Below are 26,721 nucleotides of genomic sequence, written 5' to 3' on the forward strand. Positions count from 1 at the left end.
TCCCAGTATGTTCCCAGTAGCCCCAGAGGACACACTGGCTAGTAAACCACGTGATGTGAAACACAATGGAGCCTACCAATTACTAGGTTGAGATATGATTGTTAGCCAACATTTCTAAAACAATTTACAAGTTAGACTTCATAATCAAAATGGCAATTTTATTTATATTTTCAACATGAAATACAATAAAATACAGTCTTGGGCTGACAGACATGCTTCTCTGTTGGATTAGGTAATTATATCTTGTACAGATTTGATGACTTAATTAACATACTTTGATTTTAAATAGATACAAGTCCTATTTTTAAACTCTATTTTAAACTTTTCCAGTACTCTGATGCTCTTTATAAGGAAGTAGCTCATTAAGAGCAGTATTTATAAAGCACTGAGTGCAGGCTGTTCATACCTAGGGAGTGATAACATACAGCAGAAGACAACAACTACTCAATTTTGACTAATTGAGTGACGAGTTACATAAGCAGTTCTTCAAAATTCAAAAGCTAGCTTCCGTGGAGTCATGAATTGCTTCACTACTTCATCTGTGATCTGCTTCCGTCTCTCTTGATGAGCTGCTATCAAGGGCTGCAATGTTTCAATAAGCACCTTCTTCAGCTCCCCTGTGAGCAGCTCCCCACTTGTGTATGCCTGTCAAGAAAGTGTTACTTGCTAAATATGGTGCTAAACAGAAAAAGACCTAGTGATAAGTATTTCTTAAAGAACCTGGCCAGGGCAAATGAAGATTGGCATGTCTTAAAAATGAGCACATGCCTTAGAAGATCATGTGATATCACTGAAAATGCACCTAGTAAGAATTTCTTATTGACTTTTAAAAGACTGAGGCAGCTGGGTAATTTCATCTGTGACGAGTTATATATAATAATAAAAAATTGAATTGGGAAGTGATGTAATAATTTGCAGGAAATTGCATATTTTTCTCCTTAACATCTCATTTCCAATAAGCAGTCTGCTTTTTGCAATAAGAAGCTCAGATTTATCATACTGTTCTCTCATCTAGTTTGGGTAAAGTATCAGATGCGATTGGAGTAAACTTTTTACAGCAGACCCTCAATCTCTGTTTACACGAGCTGTCATATAAAGAGTTGGTAATCTGTGCAATTGCTCTGCTCCTGAAAATATTTTCACTAAACAGCTGAGTTTAGCACTGGTTAGTAAACATGGCTGTGGCAGTTCAACTACGCTTTGAAGTGGCAATAAACATGATAATCTTACTTCCCCTTCTCATCAGGCCATTTCTAATGCCAATTTGAGAAAAATATTTTAACAAGAACAAACTGTTTTAATTTCAGTTCTTATTTTTATTTTTTTAAAGACATTGTTGCTTTAAGGATGCAGTTCTGAAAGCTATGGTACCATAACTGAAACAGCTCCACTAATGCTGCTATAAGCAGCGACTTCATGTTTCCTAACATGATTCTGAGGCAGCAGTGGAGTAATGGTGATGGGTGGACAATGCACTTGATGATCTTAGACGTTTTTTCCAATCTTAATGACAATAAGCTGCTGGCTGTGGTCTAGTCTTTGTGCTCTTGGTAGCGAGAACTGTACGTATAATATTTCAATGGCTGGAGCATAATGGAAAATTGCTAAGTATGTCAAACATACTCCCGATTTCCATAAGGAAGGAATTTGCAACAGTTTGCAAAATGATTACTAGTAACTATCCAACACTGTCCTTGTGTGGGAAGGAGTATAAGGTTAGAAAAGAATCTGTAGCTGTTGCCTTTCTTGCAGCTGCTCCTGCAGGAGAAAGCTGATAAACAAATACAACATGGCTTCTATTAACTAAATACACTGCCTACCAAAGAAGGCATATTGCTACTAAAAAAATAGAAAAGAAGACAGGATGACCTGTGAACTTAGTTAAAGTTTTGTCCCCAAGAGAAGGAATGAAGGATACTATCTTCAGCTTGGCTACTTACTTGTTTCAGTTGTTCAAGCTTGTCATCATCTTCAAGGAAGAAAGTCAGGTACATAAAAGACACATCAACGTCACAGTTACCTCCATACTTCCTGTGCTCTTCAATAGTGTCTCTGCCTCCTGAGAAGGCATGCTTGTTAATCTGAAACAACATAGTGATCTTATAATTTCTACTAAACTGTCCATTACTATGTTGTTAAGAGAGGTATATCCCAGTCTTCTAGCTTCTCTATTAAAGGAGAAGCTGAAGGGTGATTTGAGAAAAGTTAAGGCAGAGCAACAAGACTGAAGCAAGAAAGCAAAAGGCAGTCATTAGATGTCAGCTTCTAATGACTGTGGAGTATATACATATTCCACAGCTTGCATAGCTAGACCAAAAATAAAACAAATTCTAGCTAATTTTTGTAGTATCAGTTTAGTTGGCAAGGCAAAAGATTACATTTGACAGTTTAGCTAAATTTGTGTAACTATCAATTCCTAAAGATGCTTTGCAATTTGATGTATAGGAAAAGGATGCAGATACATTCAAAGAAAACATTAAAATGTTGCCATTGTAAACATGAGGAGCACCACTTCCATTTGTTGTAAAGCTTTGTGGGCTTAAGGTTTGAAGATACTTACCTTTGTCTTGATTTGTTTGGGTGTATCATTGAGGAAGACAGAGGAGTTGACATCACTAGCACTCATTTTTGTTTGTGCTCCTTGCAGGGCTGGGAAGAAGACTGAGTGCAGTAAGGCTGGTTTAGGATAGCCAATCCTAGGTGCTACATCTCGGGTCATTCTAAAATAAGGATCCTAGAACAATCATCAATAAAAGCTCAGAATAAAATTAAAAATGTGGTTTAAAGGCTGTTTAGGGTTGGCTAGTTTGTGCCTTAACAGGTGGTCTCAAGAAAAAAAAACCCTGAAGTTTCATAGCTGATACAGTCCATCCAGAAGAACAAACAAACAAAATCCTATTTTTTCATTTCTGTAGTTCCACTGTACACCCTGATTCTCTTGGTTAACAAGGATTTGGAGATGGATACCTCTAAGTTGGCAAGATTTCAGAGTGAGCACAGGACCCAAACTAAATCAGTGATCAAGATGGTAGTGCTGTGCTATTGTTGTGCTGTGACTTGAACCAAATGCAAAAATATTACTCCATAGCACTGTGGTTGATGAATGTAATTAAATAATCTTCCAGCGGCTGTTCCTGTGACTAAAAAAGCTAAAGATTGAGACAGTGCAGAATCCGATTCCAAGAAACAATACTTAATTACAGTAAAGATGCTACCACTATCATTTTTAACTGATGTCCCTCAGCTGTTCTGCACAGTCACGTGTAGCTGAGGTTCTGCAGCCTTTCTCACAAATTATTCCAATGATTCTTTATCGTTCCTGATAGAAGATTTTTCCCCAGGGTACAACATAAATCTCCTGTGATGTAAGTTATGGCTCACAATCTCTTGCCCTAGTTACCATGGAGATGGCTAGAAGTTTCTTTCTACCCCCATGTCAGTACACTTCTGCATAATTAAAGACTTTACTGTCTTTGCTTCCATAGATACCAGCTGACTTTGAAATGGGTTGAGATCAAGTCAGATAGAAGACTGGAAAGAATGAGTAACACATGAACACGTGATTTTGAAGCTAAGCCTTCATCTTTGTCAGGACACAGCAGAACGCCCTTTTATCTCTTCCAGCTCCCACTTGGAAAAGGTGTTTGCAGGAATGTTTCACACACATTTTGATATGCTACCATGATGCTTGAACAGTAAATTACACAAACAAGTGCAGGAAAAACAAATTAAGAAATATGATTTTCTTACTTGATCAATAGCACATGGGATAAGACACTGAATGTTCTCCTTGCCATTGAAGATCTGTGGAAATGATGAACTGAAGGATGGAGCAGCTTGAATAGCAGGAAAGCTGATCTTCCCTAGAAAACAAGAAGTTTGGATACGATAGAGAAGTTTGCAAAGACATTTTCACCCACTGCCCCTTGTTCTGTTGCTGCATGCAACTGCAAAGAGCCTAGTCAGATCCATTTGAGTTCCCACACTTTAGGTATTTGTAAACAGTGATTAAATCCTCTCTTAGTCTTCTCCAATGAGACAGTAACCTGCAATGGCAGTGAAGCAAATGGAAGAAAGAACTACCTAGCACTACAGTAATTAGGCTTTTGAGCACTCCTTATCTTTTCTCACGTATGTATACGTGTGTGTATTAATATAAGCTTTTTTCTGAAGAGAAAAGCTTCTATATAGTTTTGTAGTAGAAGTTTCTAGAAAGCATGATTGACTATAGCTAAATAGTTAGAAAAACCAGGAATGGTTCCTGGTCATTTCAACTTTTGTGTTTTATACTTTGTTGTTAGTAATGCTACAACCTAGAAATGTTATTGTCAAGTGTTTTCTATACTGAAGAAACTACAATAAAATTATCTTAGAATCAGCCTGGAAACTCGATCTTGCTGTTCCCATCTGTTTCCTGAGTGGCAGATACCAGTCTCTGAATAGGTACAGAAATAGTGCCAGAGAAAGTGAAACCAAAGATCATTTCCAGTAAACTGTATTATTTCCTACCAATGCAATCACTGTCAGTAAAGCCAAAGATTCCTTTCACTTGGTTAAATGTAACATGCTTCTGAACTTTGATTATATTCTTGTAGAATCCTGTACTTGACCTGTGAGAAAGAAAGTGGAAAAATAATATGAGAAGCCAAGAGCAGGACGGAAGTTTTCATTCATTCAAAGCTGAGAATGTCACAAAGCTGGCAGGATTAAATCTCTCAAAGCACTAGTTTGGTCTTTTTGTGGTTCACTGAGATGATAATTAGAGGATTATTAAAAGGACACTTAAAAACAACTTTTTCTTGCCTGGAAAATTTTACTGTGTTTTTCCCCAAATATTTACTAAAACAACTTTTTTTTTTTTTTTTTAAATCAGATCTAATTATCTAAAACTAGAACTATTTTGATTTGGAAACTGAGCCTCATGGATTTTGAAGCTGAATTATCTTTATGCCTTTCAGTGAACTCAGACAACCTGACTGGATCACATTTCCTGTGTTGCTTGGTATCCCAGTGCTTCACTAAAGCAATAGTAGCTCAAAGCTAAGTTCCCTGTCTTCCATTATCACCAAATACATCAGCAGCTTTTCCAAATGAAATACAGCTCAGCATCTTCTCCATTTTCTTAGTTCTACTGGAAAACTGAAGCAATAGAAATGGCAGGTCTAACTGGCCATTATTCAGTCACAAGGTGTTGTGTATTGTGTAATAACTCTGTTATTTACAGTACACATGTAAATAAGATGTTGAGTAGCAAAAAAATCAACAATTCTACTTTAAGTATTGTAAAACTTCTATTGAAGCTCTCAAACCTGCACATGCTTATTAAAAGAAATACTGCTGGCTATTCAAGTTGGAGAGAAAATGCAAATACATTTTTGATTTCAGTGCTCTACATAAATTTCAACTTACCCCAAGTAGTCTAAATCAGAAAAGATAAAGGTTTTATTGACATCAAAACCACATGCAATAATATCTCTTGCATTTTCTTTAGCATATTCATATGCTTTCTCAGTTGTCATATCCTTCCAAAGGTACTTCTCATCATCAGTTAACTGTATAACTAATGGAACATCAAATGCTTCTTGCAGCCACCTAATAAAAGCAGGAAGATTTTATTTTAGAATAAGTAGAAATAAAGACATTTTTGCTAGACAGCTATAACTATTTTAATACATTTTAAACAAAAGGATATACAAAGGACTGCACCATATGCAGTTACTTAACTTGATGTGAGCAAACGTAAACATTTTATATAGATTATAACGACAACTTACCTGGAAAAAAGACTCACTCACTGTTTTCTGTACATATGTTATGATGCAATGGGAGTAGAATTTAGAGACTTTTTGGCTCAGAGTCCAATATTTTTGTATCCTGCTTCTACTGCAGGTACCACCGAATACAACCACCTTGAGTTTCATTACAAACTTAGCTTAAGAGAAGCAGAAGTTTTAGGAACTGCTGTGGAGGTACAGGTGCAAAGAAGGCGGCTTCATAGTGACAGAGGGATTAGGTTATTTTAATACCTGTGTTGCTTAAGTACATCTATATTTATCTCAGAGAAACGGAACTACTTGTAATGTATCATTTTTGTACTTCCATGAACAGCAGTCAACGTTTCCTTAGGAAAAAAATGGTTTTGAATAATACTGATGGTAGAAATAGCTTACTTTGTGAATAAAAACGGGATAAGATGACCAACGTGCATTGCCTGAGAGGATGGTCCTCTGCCAGTATAAAGGTAAAAGGGCTTCTTATTTTCATAAGCATGAAGGATTTGGTCCATATCTCTGAAAAACAACAAAAAACACAAATAGAAAAAACGTGACTGAACTTATTTGAGAAGTGCTAGCTGCTTTAGGCCAAAAGTCCATGCATGTTAACAAATAAACCATAGAGAACTTGCAGGCTGTTGTTTAGTATTACTCCCTGAGCCTTTTTTATGTGATAGTATAGATGTACAGATGTACAGATCCATAGGTCACGCGAACCCTTGCTCAAATAAGCAGAGCTTTGAAGCATATGAGCCCTGGTATTCTTTGCTAGGCCATCCAGCCGTTAACATCCTGGGTCAAAATGGAACCTGTACAAAGCAAAGATTCCCTGCCCATTTCTCTTTCCCTTTGGGATTAGTGAAGGCATAAAAAAATTGACGCATGAGAACAAAAGAGAACAAAATTAGAACCAAAGAGAACAAAATGTTTCAAATGTTGTCAGAGTAGACCTGGAGTAGTTGCTAATTGCAAATTACAGTTGCTTTATCTGGTGTAAATGAACATGGTCTTTTGCTGGTCACAGGTTTCTCCCAGTAGTGTTTAGAGATAGTCTTAATAATTTGACATTTTTGACTTTTAATGAGAAAGTCTCACCTGTGAGAAAAAAAGATTCCTCTCCGTAGAAATCGGTGAGGTTTTTGCCCAGTAGCTCTTTCTATTCGATTGATCAGATCTGTATCGATTTTAGTGCTGCCAAACCGAACTAAAATAATAACGTTAAAAAAAAAAGAAATAGAAAATTAGCACAGCTAAAACAGATCTTTTATTAATCTATGCAGCCTAAATCAAAAAGAACACCTTCTTAACATCTCAGGTAAAATGTAAAATGGCTACATTTTCCTGATTTTTTTCCCCCCAGTCCCAACTGTAGTCCCTGATGTTAACTGTATGCTAGCAGGCCCAGTCTAATCACTACATCCCCGTTTTGCTCCATCCATGATTGATTCTAACAGCAGTTTTCTTATAGCAGAACTGTTGTTATTCCGAGGAACATAATTAGATCAATAAATGGGCCTCTGTATATCAGGGGATAAAAATGGCTGTACGGAATTTAATGTTCCTTTCTCGATATTTAAATTTTCAGCCTTCCAATCACGTTTTCCACTTTTCAAACCTAAATGCTCTTCTCCAAACTTTATTCCCTATTTGTATCGACATGATTACGGACACTGCTCCCCTCATGAGGCTCAAAAAGGTAATGCATAGTTCTCTTCATTGCAATCAAGTAAGACTTATTACCAGGTGGTTTAGGAAATCAGCTGATTAAAATAAAACATTTTCAGATGAAGTCATTTCATTTAAGAAAGGTTTTATCAGACTGAAGTAGCAACATTTTTTTTTTCCCCTATTGCAGATGAAACTGGGGAATTGCCTTATTTCTTCAGTAAAGCTTCCTATACTCCAATCCCAAGTCATGGACCCTCATGAGCACCTTTGTTCATCATGATTTTGACCTGCTTAGAGAAATCTAGAGAAGAATCTAACCTTTGCTACTATTCTACTCTACTGAGCATCAGAGTAACTTGTAGTATTATTGTAATTGACTAATTATTCAAGGGAGCAAAACAGATATAAAAGTACATTTTATAGGTGTGTAATAATTATATCCATCTATTAAAAATTAAAAAAATATATATCTTCCTGTTGGGATACAGTAATTAACTTAAATGTCTTTCCACAGACTGCAACTTCCTACTAGAGCAGTACTACACCACTTTAATCCATGTTTTCTGAGCATCATCACATCTGCTTGTCCTAAGCAGTTCTTAATTACTGAATTAATTTATTCCTAGCAAATAAAAGGCATTAAAAATGCCAAAATAATCATAATTTGGATGAATGCTAATTAGAGACCAAATGAACATGAACATTTTTAACTCAGCAGAACAGTCAAGAGGCTACCCTTATAGGAAGAGATGTTATGGAGTCTTCTTCCTTGGAGATCTTCAAAAGCCATACGGGTGTGATCCTGGGCACCCAGATCTGGGTGTCCCTTGTTGAGCAGTGGGGTTGGACTAGATAGGATGGACCCAGAGGTCCCTGCCAACCTTCACTTTTCTGTGGTTCTCTGATACAGAAATCATGAGAATACTGACACTAGCTGGGGCTAGCCACCTTAGTAATATTTGTGTAGTGTGAAAAGTACTCGAAAGCTCTCTGGAAATGCTTAAGTAACTGTATTAAACATTCAGAGTCTGTATGACTCCCTTTTCTTTGTCTTCATCCTCCTTGCTAAGGAGACTGTCTAATTTTTGCACACCTATTTCCTCTAATGAGGAAATTTAACATCTTTTAGATTCTCTGTCCAGAGAGAATCTGTATTCCTGAACAGTTTCTGACAAGGACAGTCTCCTCTCTCTGACAAGCTTTTAAAAGATTCCTAGCATGCTTTTGATCTAGCTTTTATGAAAAGACAGCTTTACTCTTGCTGTACATAACAAATCCTGAGTGCTGCCATTTTGAAAAGTATATTTGCATTTGCTGAAAACGTATTGTGTACTTTTTCCTCTTTGCCAGGTTCTATATGCATGCAGATAACTAATAATCTACTATTTGTTATCACAGTAGCTTTTCTGACCAACCTAGTCTTGATAATCTCTGAACAGCCATGGAAACTGGAGGAGGTGCCTGTGGAATGGAAGAAAAGCAAATACCACTCCCACTTTGAAGAAGGGCAAGAAGAACTAACTGTGGTATTAGAGGCCAGTCAGTCACACCTCAATCTCTGGGCACGTGATGAAGCATATAGTCATTCAAATGTTATTAAAGACATGAAGGTGACTGGGAGAAGTCAGTATGGATTTATGATATAAGGGTGCATAAACATGCACCCTTAGGTGCACATCCAAGAAAACCATTTGAGAATAATGCTTCTTTCAATTACGCCATGCTTTTAGCATGTTCATTTCTTCTATGTTTGAAGAAAAACAAACATACTGACAACTTTATAGAGTACCACTAGTATATAAGTAGATTGTAGGTGACACAAATATTTCCTTTATTTTAAGAGCTGTTATACCAAGCTCTTGGGCAATATTCTAATTATAATTTTTAAAAGGATGAGGAATAGGTTTATTGATAGCAAGTAGTAACTGTTTCACTTCCCACAGTGGCTACCTTTCTTCTATGAAAAGTTTTTAATGCATAACTTAGAATCTAAGTTAAATGACTCATCCATCAAATTCCCCAATCTATTAGCAATGCAAATAGGGAAGAACCCAACCATTTCACTTAAAAGAGGACAAAATTAGTTAAAATTAATGAAAAGGTTTTCTCGCCTATTTCAATGTTATAGACTCAAGCTTTAAAAATAAACTATAAAACAAATAAGGAAAGAAACTAAAACCACATTTTTTAAGTTACAGAGCTTTGCAAGTTTTGTAACATCTCTAAAACATTTTCCATTACTGTATGGGAACTGTTAGGTCACAGATTGAGCACCTGGGGAAGGAGCATAGCCAGCCTTGGGAGCACAGGTGTAAGCAATTCACCTGTGAGACTGGAAGGAGTAGACCCTGGGTCCACACCTCCCTAACCTTATTTAAGGGCTGGCAGCCAAAGGGGAAGTATCTCTACTTGGAGATTGTCTCTTTTGGAAGTTTCTCAGCAGGCCCTTATCCTTGGAAAAAGGTAAGCTATTCCTTTTTTTAGTACTGAACAGTGACCAATACCTTTCTTAGGTGATCTGAAAACTGGTCAGTGGCAGCTATATCCTCTGCCTTATATGATACAATTACTGTTTCCATTTATGTTTCTTATGCGTAAGCTGCATCTTTTCTGTCCCAGCCAGCACTTGGCTGTTTGACAGTGTGTCTTGTAAAGATATCCTTATCCTTAAAGACTTCTGCATTAGCTTTGGATCATCCCTGCCCTCCCTAATGCAGAAGTTAAGTCAGATACAGAAGAATTCTACAATCTGTCTAGAGTGCCCTACGCTCTATCTGTTCAGTATCACAAACACTGATGATAAACATTCCCATTCACAATATCTGCATTACGATAACTTCTAATAATAGTTTGTTTTTAGCATAAGAACTGAATAAAACTTATTTTCAACTGAAATGTATTTAAGTCCTCAATGGGAAATTCTTGCCTTGGACACTTTCCATTCCTATAGTAAATTCTTTAGATGTGAGTGCTAACATCAGACATAAATTAAATGTTACTCAATTCTGCTGACCAAAATTCGTGATCCTTTGCTGTCTTTTGTGATCATTATGATCCCTTCACATAAATCCCTTAACATTAGCAAAGAGTTGTACCTATGAGTTTGTCATAATCCACGCCTTTAGCATTTGATGTCTGCACGTTCCAGGGGTCCACAAGATCTTCATCCTCTTCTTTAGTTGTACCATTGTTTATTAATGCATGATCTTTTGGAGGTAAGCCTGCCTGATAATCCTGGCCTGTTGTTGTTTTATATGACAGCTTTAATGACAACAGCAATCTCACTGCTGCATCTATTTCATCCTGAGTAAAGAAAAAAAAACAGCTGTTTGATCTGTCATAATTGAGATAGAAAACTGTATGAATGTCTCAGTCCTCCAAAATCTATATCCATGCTTTGACTTGAAGTGCATTATTTGTGAGCTCTAAGCCTTTATTTATGTTTGCAGCATCTCTACCAAAGGGTAAAATTAAAGCAGTTTTCTAACCAGAAGAATTCAGCTTATTATCACTGGCAAGGTATTTAAAATATCTGTCCCACTTTCCCATTTGCACATAAGGAAAAAAAATGCTTGCCTGTTTTTCTAGAGTTTTAACAAGACTAACATTTTTAAGCAGATAGAAACATAGCTATAACATAAAATATTACCTGATTTACTTTACAATGTTCTTTAAGTGGCTTGACTTTAAAATAACTCATTTGTTAATGACTCGTTTACAGGCTTGAAGGCAAACATATGAAGACCTTCATCTTCTAAATTCCACTGTTAAGATCTTTTTAATACAAAGCTAACATAATATATCATGTAAGCAATAAATACATCAAGGTTTTATACAGTGCTTAGCTTTCAAGGCCTACTCATGCAATCCACAAAGAGAGAACATATTAAAACTGGACTCTGTCAACATAGTGATGACAGCACAGGGAACCGGAAATTAATGGCAAAATACTAAATCACTTCAAGAAGATAAAGCAGGAACAGCTACAGTAAGACACATTTGCTAATCTGAACAATAATGTATGGAGAAAGATATTTTTTATATATATATATATATATAAAATACATATATATTCTTTTTAAACAGAGAAAGTGTGTGTGTATATTGTTTTCTTAAACAGAGAACATAATACCAGGGCAGAAAGAAAATGATATAAAACTCACTTGAAAACCAAGTATCTTGCATCACAGCAACTGGTGGAAGCAAACTTCTAAGTCTACAGTACTCTGTTCTTACTTCAGGAATAACAGCTTTGCTCTTTTATTAATAACTATTTTGTTTGAGGTATGACCACAAAGCAGACATAAGTATTTTTAAACAAATAATTTTTTCTTAGTGCAATATAAATTAGATCTCAGAACAATCATATTCTTAAAGACCTGAAAAATGACTGATTCTGCACGTGGAATGGAAATACCTTTGGTGCCTTTCCTGCTTTCAGTGCTCTGACTTTCTCTCCTTGTTCAGTTACTTTCTCAAACAGCTGAAGCGGACTCAGGGATTTCAAATCACAGTTCGGACTATCAGCCATTTTGTTGGGCTGTAAATGATCTTTTTTTGTTTACAATTCAATTAAATCCAAAGACTTCCAGTTATTCGGCTTGGTTATTGAAAGCAGCAGCAAAAGCAGAAGAGCTGTAGGGTCAAAAACAATGTTTTATTCTTCCATGTTTACCTTGAAGACTAGGCGAATAGAATAAGAACAAAGAATTCCACTGACCACATATCTAATGCTACTGATAGCAGATGGACAAATGTAAAGACTTCAACACAGTGAGCTTCAAAGAGCAAACAAGCTTAGAACACTTAATTCAGTTTCATGTGGAAAAGGACTGACATTGAGCAACAAATAAATGTACAGCTCATTCCAATGTTGTTTCTCTAAGTATCTCATCTAACAACAGAATGCCTTTGCAAAATGTGATAAAGTAATTAAATATATTTATGATTCAGAGCATCAGTTGGAAGAGATTCATGACTGCTTAATGTATTTGTACTATTTGGTACCTTGTCAAATTTTGTCCCACAAAAGCTGAATTTACAAGAGATTTTTCTAACTGTTATATGGAATTTTGTCTTAATATATGAAATATAGTAAGATATGTGAGAGGAAGGTCTGGTCTCCTCCAGAGGTGAAAGAAACACACAGATGATCAGTGAGAAATGCTGCTTTCTGTGGAAGAATCAATCCATAGGTAAGCAATAATCTGAAGTGGAATGAACTATTTGTTTTGCAGCAGTACATAAACAACACTGGGAGATTGCTGAAGTCTGAGAATAACAATCCAGCAGTCTTCCTTATGTCCAACATTCACCTTGATCACAGAAACTTCCGAGCATAGCGTCCTTGCTTCTGTAAATAGGCTTCTCTCTCAGGCTAACACCCATAATAGTGCATATATTACTAATAACATACTTGAAAGCTTCTTAGCACTCTATAATTTATTTTTTTTTAATTAACACCAACCAAGAGTCTGGAAGACTACAGCTGCACAGTTTACAGTATTACCAACACAGAAAGCACAGAAAGTTGAGTAATGCTGTTAAACTGTTAAGCAAGTTCTTGTTTTCAAAAGCATTTAAACTGGGGAGGTTATTTTCACTCCAAATCAGAAGCATTTTGATATTTGTCTCTGCAGTTAATCTGAAATATGTTACAAGCAGGTTTGTACTTAATTTTAGTGAATACGTTGTCTACCTCTTAGTAATTTACAACAGTGGAAACTCTTGTATGGACTGTATAGAACACACCAAATTAAGTCTACTTCACAATACGTGCCTACAAGAATTCTGACACAGCAATTTTTGCTCCTCTGATAATTTCTTCCTCTGATTTTTTTTCAAAATTATTTGATACATTGTCTTTAAATACTCCAGTCTGAAAACAGACTTCTATTGCTGTGTAAGAAATTTGGCAAAGCTATTATCAGCTTGCTATGAGTAGAAAACAAATTTCAACTGCAGAGGCAGAACTCCTTATTTTAAGAAATTGTTCACGCTCAGCAGCTTTCTGCAAAGAATGATGAGGTCTGTAGACCTACATAACTGCTAAGGCTTTTTTTTAGTAAAAATCAAAGCATCATCCTGTTTAAATAATTGAAATTGTAAATAGAAGAACATTAACTGGATACGGTAAGAGAGTTTTAAAACCATTATGATTCTGATTTTGTCATTTATACTCAAGAAAATCAGTACTAGAAGAAGGTAAGTAAGATGCCATCTATGTGAACAACAGCTACACCTGCAATGTTATCTTGATTAAAAACCTAAGGCTGATAAAGTGGCATAGTAGTGCAGATCTTAATGACAAAAACGCACTGAGGGAAAAGTAAATTTTCTATGGAAAATATAATTGCAATTTGGCCAGGCAAAGTGGTGCATCACATTTGGATGCAGTTGCTGATGTAATCATCTAAGCTGTTGCATGTCTTCTTCCCTTGAGGAAAGTGATGTCATCTTAAGTCATAACCGGACTCCTATTACCAGACGGGACAGTGACAAATGTAGTGCTGGAAAAGGTAAGTTAACGAATTCAACTCCCTACTGAGTTGAAAATAAGTGTGTTGGGAAAATGATTAACTGCAGGCATTTTTTGCCATGCCATGGTCATATTTTGGTCCATGAAGGAAGAACTCTGTGCCATGTACAATCCTGCTGCCTTTCAAAGGATTACAGGTATTCAAAGAGAGTTGGTTGAAAGTACAGAAAAAGGTTCAGAAAGTCCCTTTTTTTACTAAGGGAGGAAAAGCCCTTTCAAATATATTTATCTGTCTTACCCGTTAATGATTTCTTAGGAAATGGTTGTAGGAGATCTCCTTGTGGAGATGACTGTCACCTCTGATCAGCTTTAAAGTGAGTGGATGGTTGGCTTGTTTGTTTGTTTGCTTGTTTTCAGAAGAGTAATATAGGTTCAGATAAAAAAAAAAAGTCTAGAATTCTAGACAGCCTCACAAGTATATTATAGAATTATATCATAGAATGTCTTGGGTTGGAAGGGACCTCAAGGATCATCAAGCTCCAACCCCCCTACTGCAGGCAGGGCCACCAACCTCCATATCTACTACTAGACCAGGCTGCCCAGGGCCCCATCCAACCTGGCCTTGAATACCTCCAGGGACGGGGCATCCACAACCCCTCTGGGCAGCCCGTTCCAGCACCTCACTGCTCTCCTGGTAAACGGATCCACTGCTAAGCATGCAGCGTGAATAGACTGACTTTATATGGTATATATTGAAATGGAATAAATTATAAAAGCTGTTTACGATAAAGCTTCACATGTATTTGTTTCCTTTTCCCAGAATTAAAAATGGAAACAAAAATGTAGTAGTTGAATTAGCTGTTAAGCCCCATTTGAAAGCATTCCTTCTACAAAATAACCAGTCTAATCATAACCTTGGATATATTTATATTGCATATTTGAACTGCCACTGTTTAAAAAAAAAAAAAAACACAACAAAAAACCCCCACCAACCTTCACCTGCTTAGAGAACTTTTGTTTCTAATTTAGCAAGTCCTCCACGTCTATCATTAACTAAACATATCTTTCATTAAGGCTTTGTTTGTCAGACAGCTGCAATATTCCCAGATTTCAGCTGAATACTCTGAAAAGACTGAGAAATGCATGCATTACTTTCTAGTTTAGTCTATTAATGCTGACACCATACTTACATTACAGAATGGACCAAAATAAAAGTGACTACTAATGTATTATGTGTGATCCTTAGATTCTTAGTTTAGATCCCTTCGAGTTTATGTGAAGTTTGACAGAGTTATTTTAAAGAGGAATTAAAATAGATATTAAGTAATTAACTGACATAGGATTACAATTTACTTACGTTCTTTTCTTTGAGTAGTAGGGTTTTCCTCTTTTTTTGTGAGCATGAGATATTTAACTGGAAAAGAAAGCATATAGGGTAAATTCACATCAGAAAACACTTAATCACAGTTGGCACACAATCTTTCTGTAGGGAATCTGCCATTTTCAAGTTCTGCAAAATAGGAAAATGTAAACCAGATTTATTCTTTGGTGTAGAAGAAATTGTTTTATCTTAATTCTTTAAGGTACCTACTGATGGATCGCCTCCTTTTAGAAAGGCTGAAATAACATGGCTGAGACCGAGCACACAAACTGGATAGTTATAGAACAAAAAGCCTCCTTAATAAGATGGAGATAAGCTGAGTAAAAGTATGAAGGTGAAGGTGCATTTTTGCTAAGGAGTAGAAAAAGCCATCTGGTCACTAAAAGATGAGGGTATTTGGGTTAAAAGATGGAAAAAAATTGAATGCTACTGAAAAGTTATCTCCAGTTACATCAGCACTGTCCTCCTTTGCTGGTGAAACTCGAGCCAGGAATTCAGTGAGTTGGGACATGGGTCTTTACCAGCTTTTGAGATACATACATGCAATTCTGACCTTAAAAAAAAAAGGAAACAATGGGATATTCTACACTCTAGCAAAATGCATGTTACCAAATGTATCACATAAGGAAAGCTGTCAGGCTCAAAGGCATCACATACTTTCCCCAAACGCAGTTGAAGGAAAAAAAATCATACATGGAAACTTGAGAATGGACTGAGGGTAAGTTCAGAAACCAGAAGATGAAAAGATAAAGCACACAGCACGGATGCAGACATCAAGGGAAACGTGCCTCGGGAAGCACTGCAACCAGGATGTGTTTTATGGAACCACCATCACAGGCATAATGATCATCAATTTACGTGTGAAATCATGGTGAAGGTGTGTAAGACGATTCCCTGAGATGACAGTGCAACATCCGAGCTTGTCAACGTTTCGTTCCATTTGAGCCTCCACCCATCTCCCAGCCACCAGGACCGACCCATCCACCGCCTCCCAGGAAAGGGCCGCTCCGAGGAGACCCCGCAGCAGCGCTGCCCGCGGCACCGCTCACCCAGAGGAGGCGAAGCCCGGAGCGGTACCCACTGGGCGGCCCCTCTGCTGCCCCCTGGTCGTGATCTCTCCGTGCCCAGCTCCACGCGGCCCCACTGCTCACCCGCTCAGCGCTCCGATGTCACAGCCATTGCAACACCGCGCCCGGAGCGCCGTCCTTTGCTCCGGGTGGGGAACGCGCTACGCGGAACCATCGTTCCTCACCTCCAGTTCCCCCCTAACAATCAGCGTTCGTCCCCTGCCCCCACGAAGCGCCCACATCGAAAGGAACCCTCGGGAACACCCAGGGAGCCGCAAGCCGAGCTCAGCCCCTCCAGCGCGCTATCCCGGCAGGAGTTGGGGGGGATGATGTGTGGCGGTGCTGGTTTCCACACGGCGCCATTTTACAGAGGGGCTGTCGCAGCGGAGCGACTTCCGGCGCCTCTCAGGTAGTGGCGGGTGCGGGGCGGCTGAGGGTTGGGGCAGCGTGGCGGGGGAGGGGGTTGAGGAGAGGTGGGGCGACTGTGTTTTGCGGCTCCCTGGTTGTGCCGCCCTCAGCGCTGCTCGCGGCCGTTAGAGCCGTGTGGGGACGGGTGCTCGCCGGCCAGCGCCGTGTGCGTACGGTGCTCGGGCTCGTTGGCGTAATAAAGAAAAACTGAAAGGTTTGCGGAAGCATCGGTTTCCTTGTGAGCTCAGCTCGCTGTAAATTAGCTGTTGATAAGTTTAACGAGCTAGCTAAGGTGTGGGTGCTGTGATCTTCTTCTGGGAGCAACACAGGTTACTTCTGGTTGGTGTTTTTTTTTCTTTAGGAACAGGAACTGAGTGGGAAGACTTACAGTGACAGAGATACCTTGCTTTTACGAGAGTGCTGAGGCTTGTGGGAGTTATTCGTGGTGGGGTGGATTTTTTGGTGACCAATGTGATTTTTCCAGTATCTGATAGGAAAGGATTTATTTAATTTATTTATTTATTTATTTTGACCTGGGAAATCCTGTCAGAGGGCTGCAGCACCTCTCCTGTGAAGGAAGGTTGAGGGATTTGGGCTTCTTCAGTCTGGAGAAGAAAAGGCCCTGGGGAGACCTCACCGCGGCTTTTCAGTGCTTAAAAGGATCTTTTAAGCAGGAGGGAAATCAACTTTTTACACTGGTTGATAGTGATAGGGCAAGGGAAAATGGTTTTAAACTAAAAGAGGGGAGATTTAGGTTAGATGTTAGGGAGATGTTTGTCACTGAGAGGATGGTGATGCCGTGGTGCTGCTGCCCAGAGAGCTGTGGGTGCCCAAAGCCAGGCTGGATGGGGCCCTGGGCAGCCTGAGCTGGTGAGGGGCAGCCAGGCAAGGAGTTAGAACCGGGTGGGCTTTAAGGTTTCTTAGAACCCAAACCATTCTGTGATTCTAAATACAAGGAACTGTCCTGTAGTTGCCTCAGAACCTCAACCTAATGGTGTTTTTTTTTTTTTTTTTTTTTTTTTTTTTTTGTTGTTGTTGTCGTCATTTGTTGGTTTTGTGTGTTTAAATAAAGTGAAAGCCTAATCCACTCTGCTTGTATATCTTCTTTTATAGCTTTCAGGCAGAGGTTGTCTTCTCACTGTGTTTGCTCTTTAAAAACCGGGAATCCTGGTGGGAGTCTGTTTGCAACTTTGCAATACAAACAGTGACTGCTTACTGTTAACTGTTGCAAAATACAGTCCTTTAACTGTAACTATTTATTTAATGGAAAGTTTCAAATGGAGCTGGCTTACTGTTTTCAAATGAGTTCTTTTGCAACTTTTTTTTTTAAAGCTCTTGACACTGTTTAAGTGAAATCCTGTTTTAGTAAATGAAGTTTTATTTCTCAAAAAAGAATTTTCCTTTGCAATTGGTTGTTGAGACCTCTAGCTATCATAAACTTCAGATAAAGACAGAACGTCCTCTAGAGGGAGATCTCGATGCTTTTATGAGCTAAAATGTTGGTCATACTGTTTCAGTTAAGCGCCTTGATCATTTGAGAAGAATTGGATACATTCATAGGTGCATACATACATATATATATTATATATATATGTATATAAATGTTCCTATTAAGGCATATATATTATACATATATGTACATATAGATATACATATGTATATACATATAGTGTGTGTGTGTGTATATATATATACACATTATATATATATATATATATATATACACATATATATATATATGCCTTAATAGGAACATGTTTTCTGGATTTTGCTTGTATGTGTTACAGAATGCAGACCATAGACTGTAGTTAATTCTTTAGCATAATGAAAGTGTGCTTTTTTTAATTTGAAAAGTTAAATGAGTAATCCTTACAAGTTCCAGTGTAACACTGCTGCAACAGTGTTTGTAGGACACTCATTTGTGGCATCAGCTCCGCTAATGCTTACGTAGATGCTGACGTTCACAACAGATTCTCATTATAATCAAGAAGCTTTTGAGGATAGCTTCTTGTCTGACCTAAAGCAAACTGTTGTAGGTTAAATTGTTGTGGCATGATGAGCACTAACTAAAGGCTGTGTGGAACTTACTATAGATGTAATTGGGAAACTTCCTTACATAGTAGGACTACTGAATAAATAAAAAATATATTTATGTAGGTCCCTCCAAAAGTAATGCTTCCTATTTATTTCCATGCAAAATAACAACAGATACAAAGGGCACGGTAATGCTGCTTGTTGGAGCAAATTCTCAGCTACAAGACAGCCTTTTCCAACATAGTCACCACCATTAGCTACACATTTTTGCCAGCCACAAACAGGAGTCTGCATGCTGCATAGTGAAAATCTGCACCAGTGGAGGTCACCCAGTGTCACTGTCTCCGCTGCTGAAATGCATCACTGTGCTCACATCCACTGTTTGGCATCCATAAACATTCAGCAAGCATCAGTGAATATCAGTGGGTGCCATTTTATCCGCATGAAAGAATTCGGCGATGCACCTTTGCTTCATACACACTTTCATGTCAAATGCCATTGTGTCAGACTGCCCCTCTGCTGCTGTCTGTTGTACAGCAACAAAATGTAATGGGATATTGGTGGGAAGGTTCAGCCTCTACTGCCAGCATCCACCTCTGATGTTATGGACCAATGTAATAAGGCATTACTTTCAGAGCAGCCTGCATATTATTTTTGTTGCCAATTGAATTCCTTCACACATAACAATGCAGATAATTTGAAAGAAATAGATACTGTTATTCTCACTCCGAAGTACTTGTATTCATATTCTTATAAATGAATATCCTAAAATGCTGCATAGTTACATTAGCCTTTTGTTTGTGTGTGTGTGTGGGGGAGTGCTATTGCAAGCAAGGGGAAAGAGGTTTGCAGTACTTGTGTTGGAAGTTTGTTTTTCTTTCCATACTCATTTTCATAGTTTTATCTTGTACAAGTGTATCTCTGCAATGCATAAAAAATGTATGCAGAGTGCTTGGAGGCACATTATGTTGCATAATTGAATGTACATATGTGCTATAATAGAATAATAAATTCCAGGAATAAACAGGAATGAAACAGTTAAGGATTTTAAGAACTTGAGTTATTGAAACTGTAGGATCCATAATTAATTGTGCTCTGAATGGTCAATTCTTCATTGTAGATCATCATTTGGAGGATTCCAGCACGAGATTTCTGAAGTCTGCTGTATCCAGCCATAATGAGTTCCTCACTGGTTGCTTATGATGATTCAGAGCCTGAGGCAGAAACTGAAAAAGCTGACAATCTCGGTACTAGCAGACAAGCAAGCCTTCCGAGTTCTTCTGCAAATCCTGTTCAGCACTTTGCACCTGGTATTTTGAGTACAAAATCTACATATGAAACACAGCTTACTGAGAACACTGACAATTTTGGCATGAGCGTTGTTTGTGAAGATCCCTCTGAGCATTATGCAGGGAATAACAACAGTGATTTGACATCTTATTGTAGGAGAGCGTACTCTAGTCCTACTGCATTACGTGTGCCCTACAAAAACTATGAACAGACATTGAGCTCTTCAAAAAACTCTGGAAATGGTGCTTCCCAGAAGAGAACACATAAAGATAGCTCAACTGCCCCAAAAGGAATTAGACCGTATATCCCTAAAAGGTTGCGTCAAGAAAATACCAGTACCTGTGAAAGAAAAGAGTCTGATCAAAGTGAGAGCGCCAGTTGTGATGTGAAGCTAGATATACCAGCAGAGCAGACAGTGAGAAAGATATCTGAATTAATTAAGCCATACTTAGGATCCAGATATAAATTAACTGAAGTTCCAAAAAGCTTAATATTTCATATGTCTAAACACAACGGCCCTGTTAATGCAATCCAGTGGTGTACTGTACGAGAACAAAGTCATATGCTTCTCTCAGCTTCTATGGATAAAACAATAAAGGTAATGTAAAACAAGATGTTTGTTGGACTTATCAGCAGGCTTAAAAATACTGTATTAAATAATTTTATGGGAATAACATGTTTGCTCGTGTGTTTGGCAGGGATAATGTGTTCAGATTCACAGGAGATGCTTTTCAATACCAGGCATAAGTGACTACTGCTGCAGGTGCTTTCCTGGGTCTTATGCATCTGTGTCCTATCATGGTCTAGGAGTCTTTTCACTCAAAATTTCTTTCATTTTTAAATACTCAATAGGTAGGGTATTTTCCTTCTAACTTTAATGACTTTGATTTCAGTTCTTGGTTCACTTAGTCAATGCAGTAAGTCTTACTTTTCTCTTCATAATCATAGAATGTCCTGAGTTGGAATGGATCCTTCTGGCTCCACAAAGGACCACCTGAAGTCCTAACCCTGTGTCTGAGAGCATTGTCCAAATGCTTCTTGAACTCTGGCAGCTCAGGACATGACCGTGGCCCCAGCAGAGTCTGTTCTGTGCTCACCACCCTCTGATGAAGAACCTTTTCCTAACACCCAACCTGACCCTCCTCTCTTGCAGCTCTATGCCACTCTCTAAATTTTTTTTCTCAAATTCAGGGGCTTTAAATAAATCTTAATAAGTAAAGAGAGAGAAATATGCTTTTGTATCAGCATATTTCTAAAATGAGAGGAATTAACTGTAACATTTATTTTGAATTCTGATTTCATGTTAGAATGCGTTTCCTTCCACCCCTCTCCACAAAATTCTCACTAAAATTGAGTTTTCTTTGCTTTTTTGCTGTTTTATTTGTGGTAGATAATTAAGTGTCATTTAGTTTGACTTTTTAAAATATATATATGGTGTGTGTGTATATATATATATAATATATATATATAAGGATTGTTTTCTTTCTCCTTCCTGTGATTTTGCCATGGGGGTATGTGAAGTAGGTGCTGATCTCACGTCTTTGAAGCAGTGGTGTTCTTCAGACTCAGACACAGTTCTAGATTTTTCTCCTCAATGTCTACTAAAGCATTGCTTTTCACAGAAAAGGAAAAGAACTGGTCCTTTAACATGAATAAAGCTTCCACCTCTCAATTGCTTCACTTCTATTTTCTTAATTTCACTTTTTGCCACCACAACCAGTTAAACTATCAAAGCTTGTATACTTCGAGCACTTTTGTGCATCTTCTCCATAGAGGCAAAATAGGAAAAATAAAGGTATTTTTTCTTCTAACAAGTCTTGCTTAGAGTACTGAATAAGTTAAATCTTGTTTGCTGTCTGACGAACAGCCTTAAAAGGAAAACACTAAGATATACAAAAAGTGCTGATGGTTTTTCTTGGTAAGCAGCAATGTATTGTTGTGTTGTACAAAATTGTATCTGCCTTTGATTTATGTACGTCTCAATTTGCCTTTGTCTTAAACTGTCCTACCACTTATTTAATGCTTGTTTACTGCCCCAAAGCCTCATTTCAGTGATGAGTGAATGTAATTGTGGATGTACTAAACTTGGTAAAATAATCTAAAAAAAAGGTTGTCATCGCTATGTAATATTATTAAAAATATGAATAATAGCATGTCAGTTTTCTTCTAAGTAGGCAGAAGGGTTGGTGCTACCAACCTTGGCTGGAAGCAGTATTTAACAGTAAAGCTGGGAGTCAAAGGAACGGATTTGCTGTAGGTACCCTGAACCATGGGAATCCAGTGTACATGGATTGTGCTAATATTGGCAACGCTTCAGCCTATAGGAGTGTAGAACATTACTTAAGTGACAGTGTAGCTACTACGAAGCCTTTTAAAATGCATCTCAGTATTTTGAAAGGTGGTCTGTAGAGGAACGTCAGGAAATGGTTTTGATTGTTGTTTTTTTTTTTCTTAATGAAATCGAAGACTGATGATGGTATGAGCAGTAGCGTCTTTACCTTTCAAGCCAGTAGAGGGCACAGTTAGATCAAGCATTGTCCTGATGTTACGAAGCCAATTTCTCTAACTTTCTAGGGTCATGAGCCCACCAATCTCTAATGACTACAACAGCAATAATTTATCTTCTGGGAATTTTTTGGCTCTCTACCACTGCCTGGAGTTGTCTATTTACCGGTGTAAGCATAAAACAAACAATTGAAAGCAGATGTAAATGTACCTTTTTTTTTCTTTCCCAGTCCTGTACCTTCCTTCAGCTTTTCCTTTACTGTTTTCTTCCAAAAACACCTGCTTAGAATTTATAGTTTAAATCCAGGCAACAGAAGCTTGTTCCTCTTTCATTTTAATGGGAATATTCATGTAACAGACATTCAGGATGTCTACAGTATTTACTTTGAGCATCTGATTTGGACAAGACTCAAAACACAGTTAGAAGCTTAAAATCTCTGTATAATCCAGAGCCACAAAACTATGCACTTTCAATTAATCATGAATAATTGCAAATGAATATTTTTATGTAAATTTCTTTGATTCAGTCCTTCAATCTATGCAGCAAGATATGTATTGTTTGAAGATATCACTCCAGTATCGGTGGAGGTTTCTCGGAGCTGAGAGTTGTGTCCTGCAGATCAAACTGCTATTCATGTTTTAGTTTTGATTAAATCAGAAGATCTGCAGCCATTTGCATTTTTTTGTTTTACTTAGCCAAACTATTATGCATCTTTTTTGTTCTTCTGTGTTTAAATGTTCTCCTCTTAAATGTTTCATCACAAACAGATTTTCCCTTTTTGGGAAAGGATTTTTTTTTTTTTTTTCCCATGGAGAAAAAAGGAATACTTGGAATTAGTTACCTTAAATTAGAAATCTCAGTCTCTTTATTCCTATCTAAACTACTATAAAGAAATCATCATTGTATGTTTTATATTCCATACCACACAAGAATATATCTGAAATTGGGGAAGATAAATTGTCTTATTGTGTTCTCCCGCTTTAACCAGTGTGCACTTTACCATCTTCTTTATGAATCACTTTAAATCACAGTACAATGTTTGTGAAAATTGAGCTGATGTTGTCAGTCTCTGTTGCTTGTAGAAAATAAGCTAGTGTTGGGAAAGATAATCTGAATCAGCATGTATAAATTCTTTAGTATTTAGGAAGAAATGCACATTTTCAAAGGCTTCTATAGTCTTTCATTAAAAGTATTTTTAATTAAGGACTTGTGTGTGTGTGTGTGTTTGTCTGTGGATGTATTTAAAAACAAACAAAACAGTTAACTGGTGTTGTTGGAAAAAGTCAAGTATCAATTCTGGGGTGTAATACTACTGAGAAACACTTCTACCAGCAGATGGGGCTCTGTAGCATCTTAGAGAGGGATGGTAACTGAATTATTCTTTTCATGAATCATATATTAGTATTAAATTACTATTTCCTTCCATTTTGTGTGTTGAAAGACATTAAATCTAAAGTTTATGGCTGTGTTGCAAACCATGTAAGAAAACTTCAGGGGAACTTGAAAATAAGACAGAACTTTATGTGGGAAGCTTTATGTATTGTAGATTAATTACCCGAAGTTTGTCTTTCAGCTTGGAAGACTTTGTAGCAGTATGGATTGAAGGAGGAGGTGTTTAAAAAAACAATCAATCAAACAAACAGAACACCTTGAATTTTGACCTTGGCAATAGTCTTTTGCCCTCAATTTTCTTTGAATTTTGAGCTTCCTTTCTATTGAGGAAGCGATTGCCAACTAGGTGCTCGTAACATAGGCAACAAGCAAAAGAGGCAGGAAACCTGATTCAAATTAGGGAAAGTGCTATTTGCAGCTCTTAGTGTGGCAGTGCTCTTCTCTAATGCATTTTAACTGTATTTTCAATGGCTTACATTTCTAGTTTAAGTACCTATTTAAGGTTTCTGAATGGGCTTATCTCAATCTTAGTTTAAACTGATTCCAATCTGTTTTCATGGGATAACACTTTTTCCTCTATACCTTCTGTTTCATTAGCTGCTGTAACTGAATTTTAGAATGCTCCTGCCACTTTTGGTTTTGTGCTTTTAAACACAGAAATAGTGATTGTGATTTTAATATTGGCTAATAAATTTTGTATAGATTTTGAGACTGAACACATCTATCAGAGGTACCTAATTTTTATAGTGTGACAGTACCTTCTGGAAACCAGACCTTGTTTCTGCTTTAGAAGCCTACATATGGAATTCTGCATCCTGTGTAATCATTGAATATTTGTCTTAAGTAGCCGAGTAGATAAAAAGTTGCATCTTGAAAGGCATGTTTACCAATTTACTGTGTTCATCTTGTTATATCTCTTATTTGGAAAACCAAATAATTGCAATAATGCTCCAGAGATGTAAATGTTTTTAGTAGTTATTGGTGCTGGTCTGTTTTTTGATAATTGTTCATAAAAAGAATAATAGTGTGGATGGCTTTTTGTATGTTTGTTTGTTTGTTTTAATATTTTAAAAGATACCATCAATACAATTATGTTTGTATGAACTTCTAATTGTGTGTCTCATTTTCTATTTGAAATGCTGGCATCACAGCAGGTACTCACTGCAAAATATTTCTTCATTTTCAGTACTTTCACGTTGCATAAAAGAACAGGATCAAGAAAAGAAAAACTTTGACTCTTTAGCATGCAAAATCTATGCTAGTAGAAGATTAATGGGATGACTTGTAACACACTGGAAGTTTTTCTTATGCTTTTTGTTCTCCACTTGCCTAGTTGCACTCCAGCTTAGCTGAATGACAGCTGAACCTATGGAAGGAAAGTGAGTTTTTAAGATCGATTTAACAGTGTCAGCCTTTGCAGAGATGTTACATACTTCTGGTTGAGACCAAGGTTCTGTCTAGCCCAATGGTCAGTCTCTAGTGGATTGCATAAGTAGATGCCAAGAGAAAATGAACGTGACAAAGATTTATGGTGCCACTATGTCCTCTTCTGGCCTATGCTTGTTTGAAAGTCAGGGGATTTGTGAGCTCCAAAGCAGTTCATCTTTGTAACTGACTCAATAGATCTCTGCCGGATACTTCTCTGGTCTTAGGAGACTAATTTGTCTCCAGGCGTTAGCTCCAGGGTGTTATATTACTTATTCTGGTCAAGTGTAATATATGGGTTTTGCTTCCTGAAGTGTGCCATGTAGTACAAGAAATGCGTTTTTTTTTTTTTCTTCTTCCTAGATTTTCAAAACCTTTTATTCATTTGTTGTTGTGTGTTCTGCAAGAGAAAGATGACATAGTAGGATGTCTGAGGAATTTGTTATTCTTAGTTCTGCTGCGTTGGACTGAAAGCAATGGAAAACAATAGCTTTTTGTCATCCATAACATTGGTGGTAGCAATAGAAACTTCCTAGATATTACTGCTACTCTGTGTCAGAGTAACAAGTTCTAACATTTGTTTTCAAGCATTCTGCTAGCTATTCAATTGAAGGAGCCGTGATAGATAGAGTTCTGCAACATTTGTTCCATTACCTGTGTGTTTATTTGTTTGGGACTGAATTCAGGCTGCCAGCTTGCTCCCTTTAAGCTTACAGGTAGCTCTCTTCACTGAGCTAGAATAGAGCCATTCACTGAGCAGTATGAGATATGGCACTGCTAAGTACCCCCAACACTCTGTTTCTTAGATTCTGTTTTAAAATCTCTGTCAATGTTCCTTTAACTATTGCTGATGCAGAAGATGAGAATTTGGGGAGCCTGTGTGTTCTACTTTACATGAAAAACTTTCAAAGTGACTTATTCAATGTTAGGGCACTCCTAATGCTAGGGCACTTTTTGCTAATAGCAAGAAGTTCTTCCCATTGTCTTGAAAGTGGCAAAGAGCCTCATTTTGGCCACTGTGATGCTTAACGGGGCACGTGGAAAATAGCCTTATCATTCTCTTGTTGAAGATGCTATTGTTGATAACCTACTAAATAGGCTATTAAGAAATATTGAAGGTGTCTTCTCCTAATGGTGCCTCGTTCCATCACCTGTTTATAAATGTATGGGTTTTTTTTTCAGGGATTTTGAGCTCTCTGATTATTAGGATGGATGGTTGTTTGATGTACATATAGATGTAGAGTAATACTTACTGAGTGCTGAAAGTGCTTCTCTGTATATCGTATCTCTTTATAACA

General features: G+C 37.4%; 3 protein-coding genes across 11 annotated transcripts in view; 2 read left to right on the top strand and 1 right to left on the bottom strand.

The window, feature by feature from the left end:
• SLC25A47 (solute carrier family 25 member 47) overlaps nt 1–25,109 on the top strand; it is a 39,481-nt gene extending 14,372 nt beyond the window's left edge. The window contains exons 8-10 of the mRNA XM_040701258.2: nt 3,486–9,905; nt 13,885–16,777; nt 19,931–25,109. The gene's annotated coding sequence lies outside the window, so the exon portion shown is untranslated. The remainder of the gene's footprint in view (nt 1–3,485; nt 9,906–13,884; nt 16,778–19,930) is intronic.
• WARS (tryptophanyl-tRNA synthetase) lies at nt 138–16,507 on the bottom strand. 2 transcript variants are annotated; one of them, XM_421368.7, is made up of 12 exons: nt 16,453–16,507; nt 15,278–15,334; nt 11,860–12,077; nt 10,538–10,745; nt 6,870–6,978; nt 6,171–6,290; nt 5,410–5,592; nt 4,510–4,610; nt 3,751–3,863; nt 2,561–2,734; nt 1,941–2,081; nt 138–645 (listed from the first exon to the last, which is right to left on the bottom strand). In XM_421368.7, the coding sequence occupies exons 3-12, from the start codon at nt 11,971–11,973 to the stop codon at nt 487–489; spliced, it is 1,422 nt and encodes a 473-aa protein (XP_421368.1). In that variant the 5' UTR covers nt 11,974–12,077; nt 15,278–15,334; nt 16,453–16,507; the 3' UTR covers nt 138–486. The 2 variants fall into 2 exon arrangements, with proteins under 2 accessions (XP_421368.1, XP_040557191.1); XM_040701257.2 differs by having other exon boundaries at nt 16,351–16,507.
• WDR25 (WD repeat domain 25) overlaps nt 16,740–26,721 on the top strand; it is a 59,103-nt gene continuing 49,121 nt past the window's right edge. For 2 of the 8 annotated variants that reach the window (XM_025150903.3, XM_426463.8), the window contains exons 1-2: nt 16,740–16,777; nt 19,931–20,698. In XM_025150903.3, coding sequence (XP_025006671.2) covers nt 19,988–20,698 — 711 coding nt within the window. In that variant the 5' untranslated portion in view covers nt 16,740–16,777; nt 19,931–19,987. Of the gene's footprint in view, nt 17,175–19,930; nt 20,699–26,721 lie in introns of all 8 variants that reach the window. The other 6 variants (XM_025150905.3, XM_046942118.1, XM_040701256.2 and 3 more) reach the window with 5 other exon arrangements.

Source organism: Gallus gallus, chromosome 5, assembly GCF_016699485.2.
Source record: "Gallus gallus isolate bGalGal1 chromosome 5, bGalGal1.mat.broiler.GRCg7b, whole genome shotgun sequence".
In the NCBI taxonomy this organism is placed as follows: Eukaryota; Metazoa; Chordata; class Aves; order Galliformes; family Phasianidae; genus Gallus; species Gallus gallus.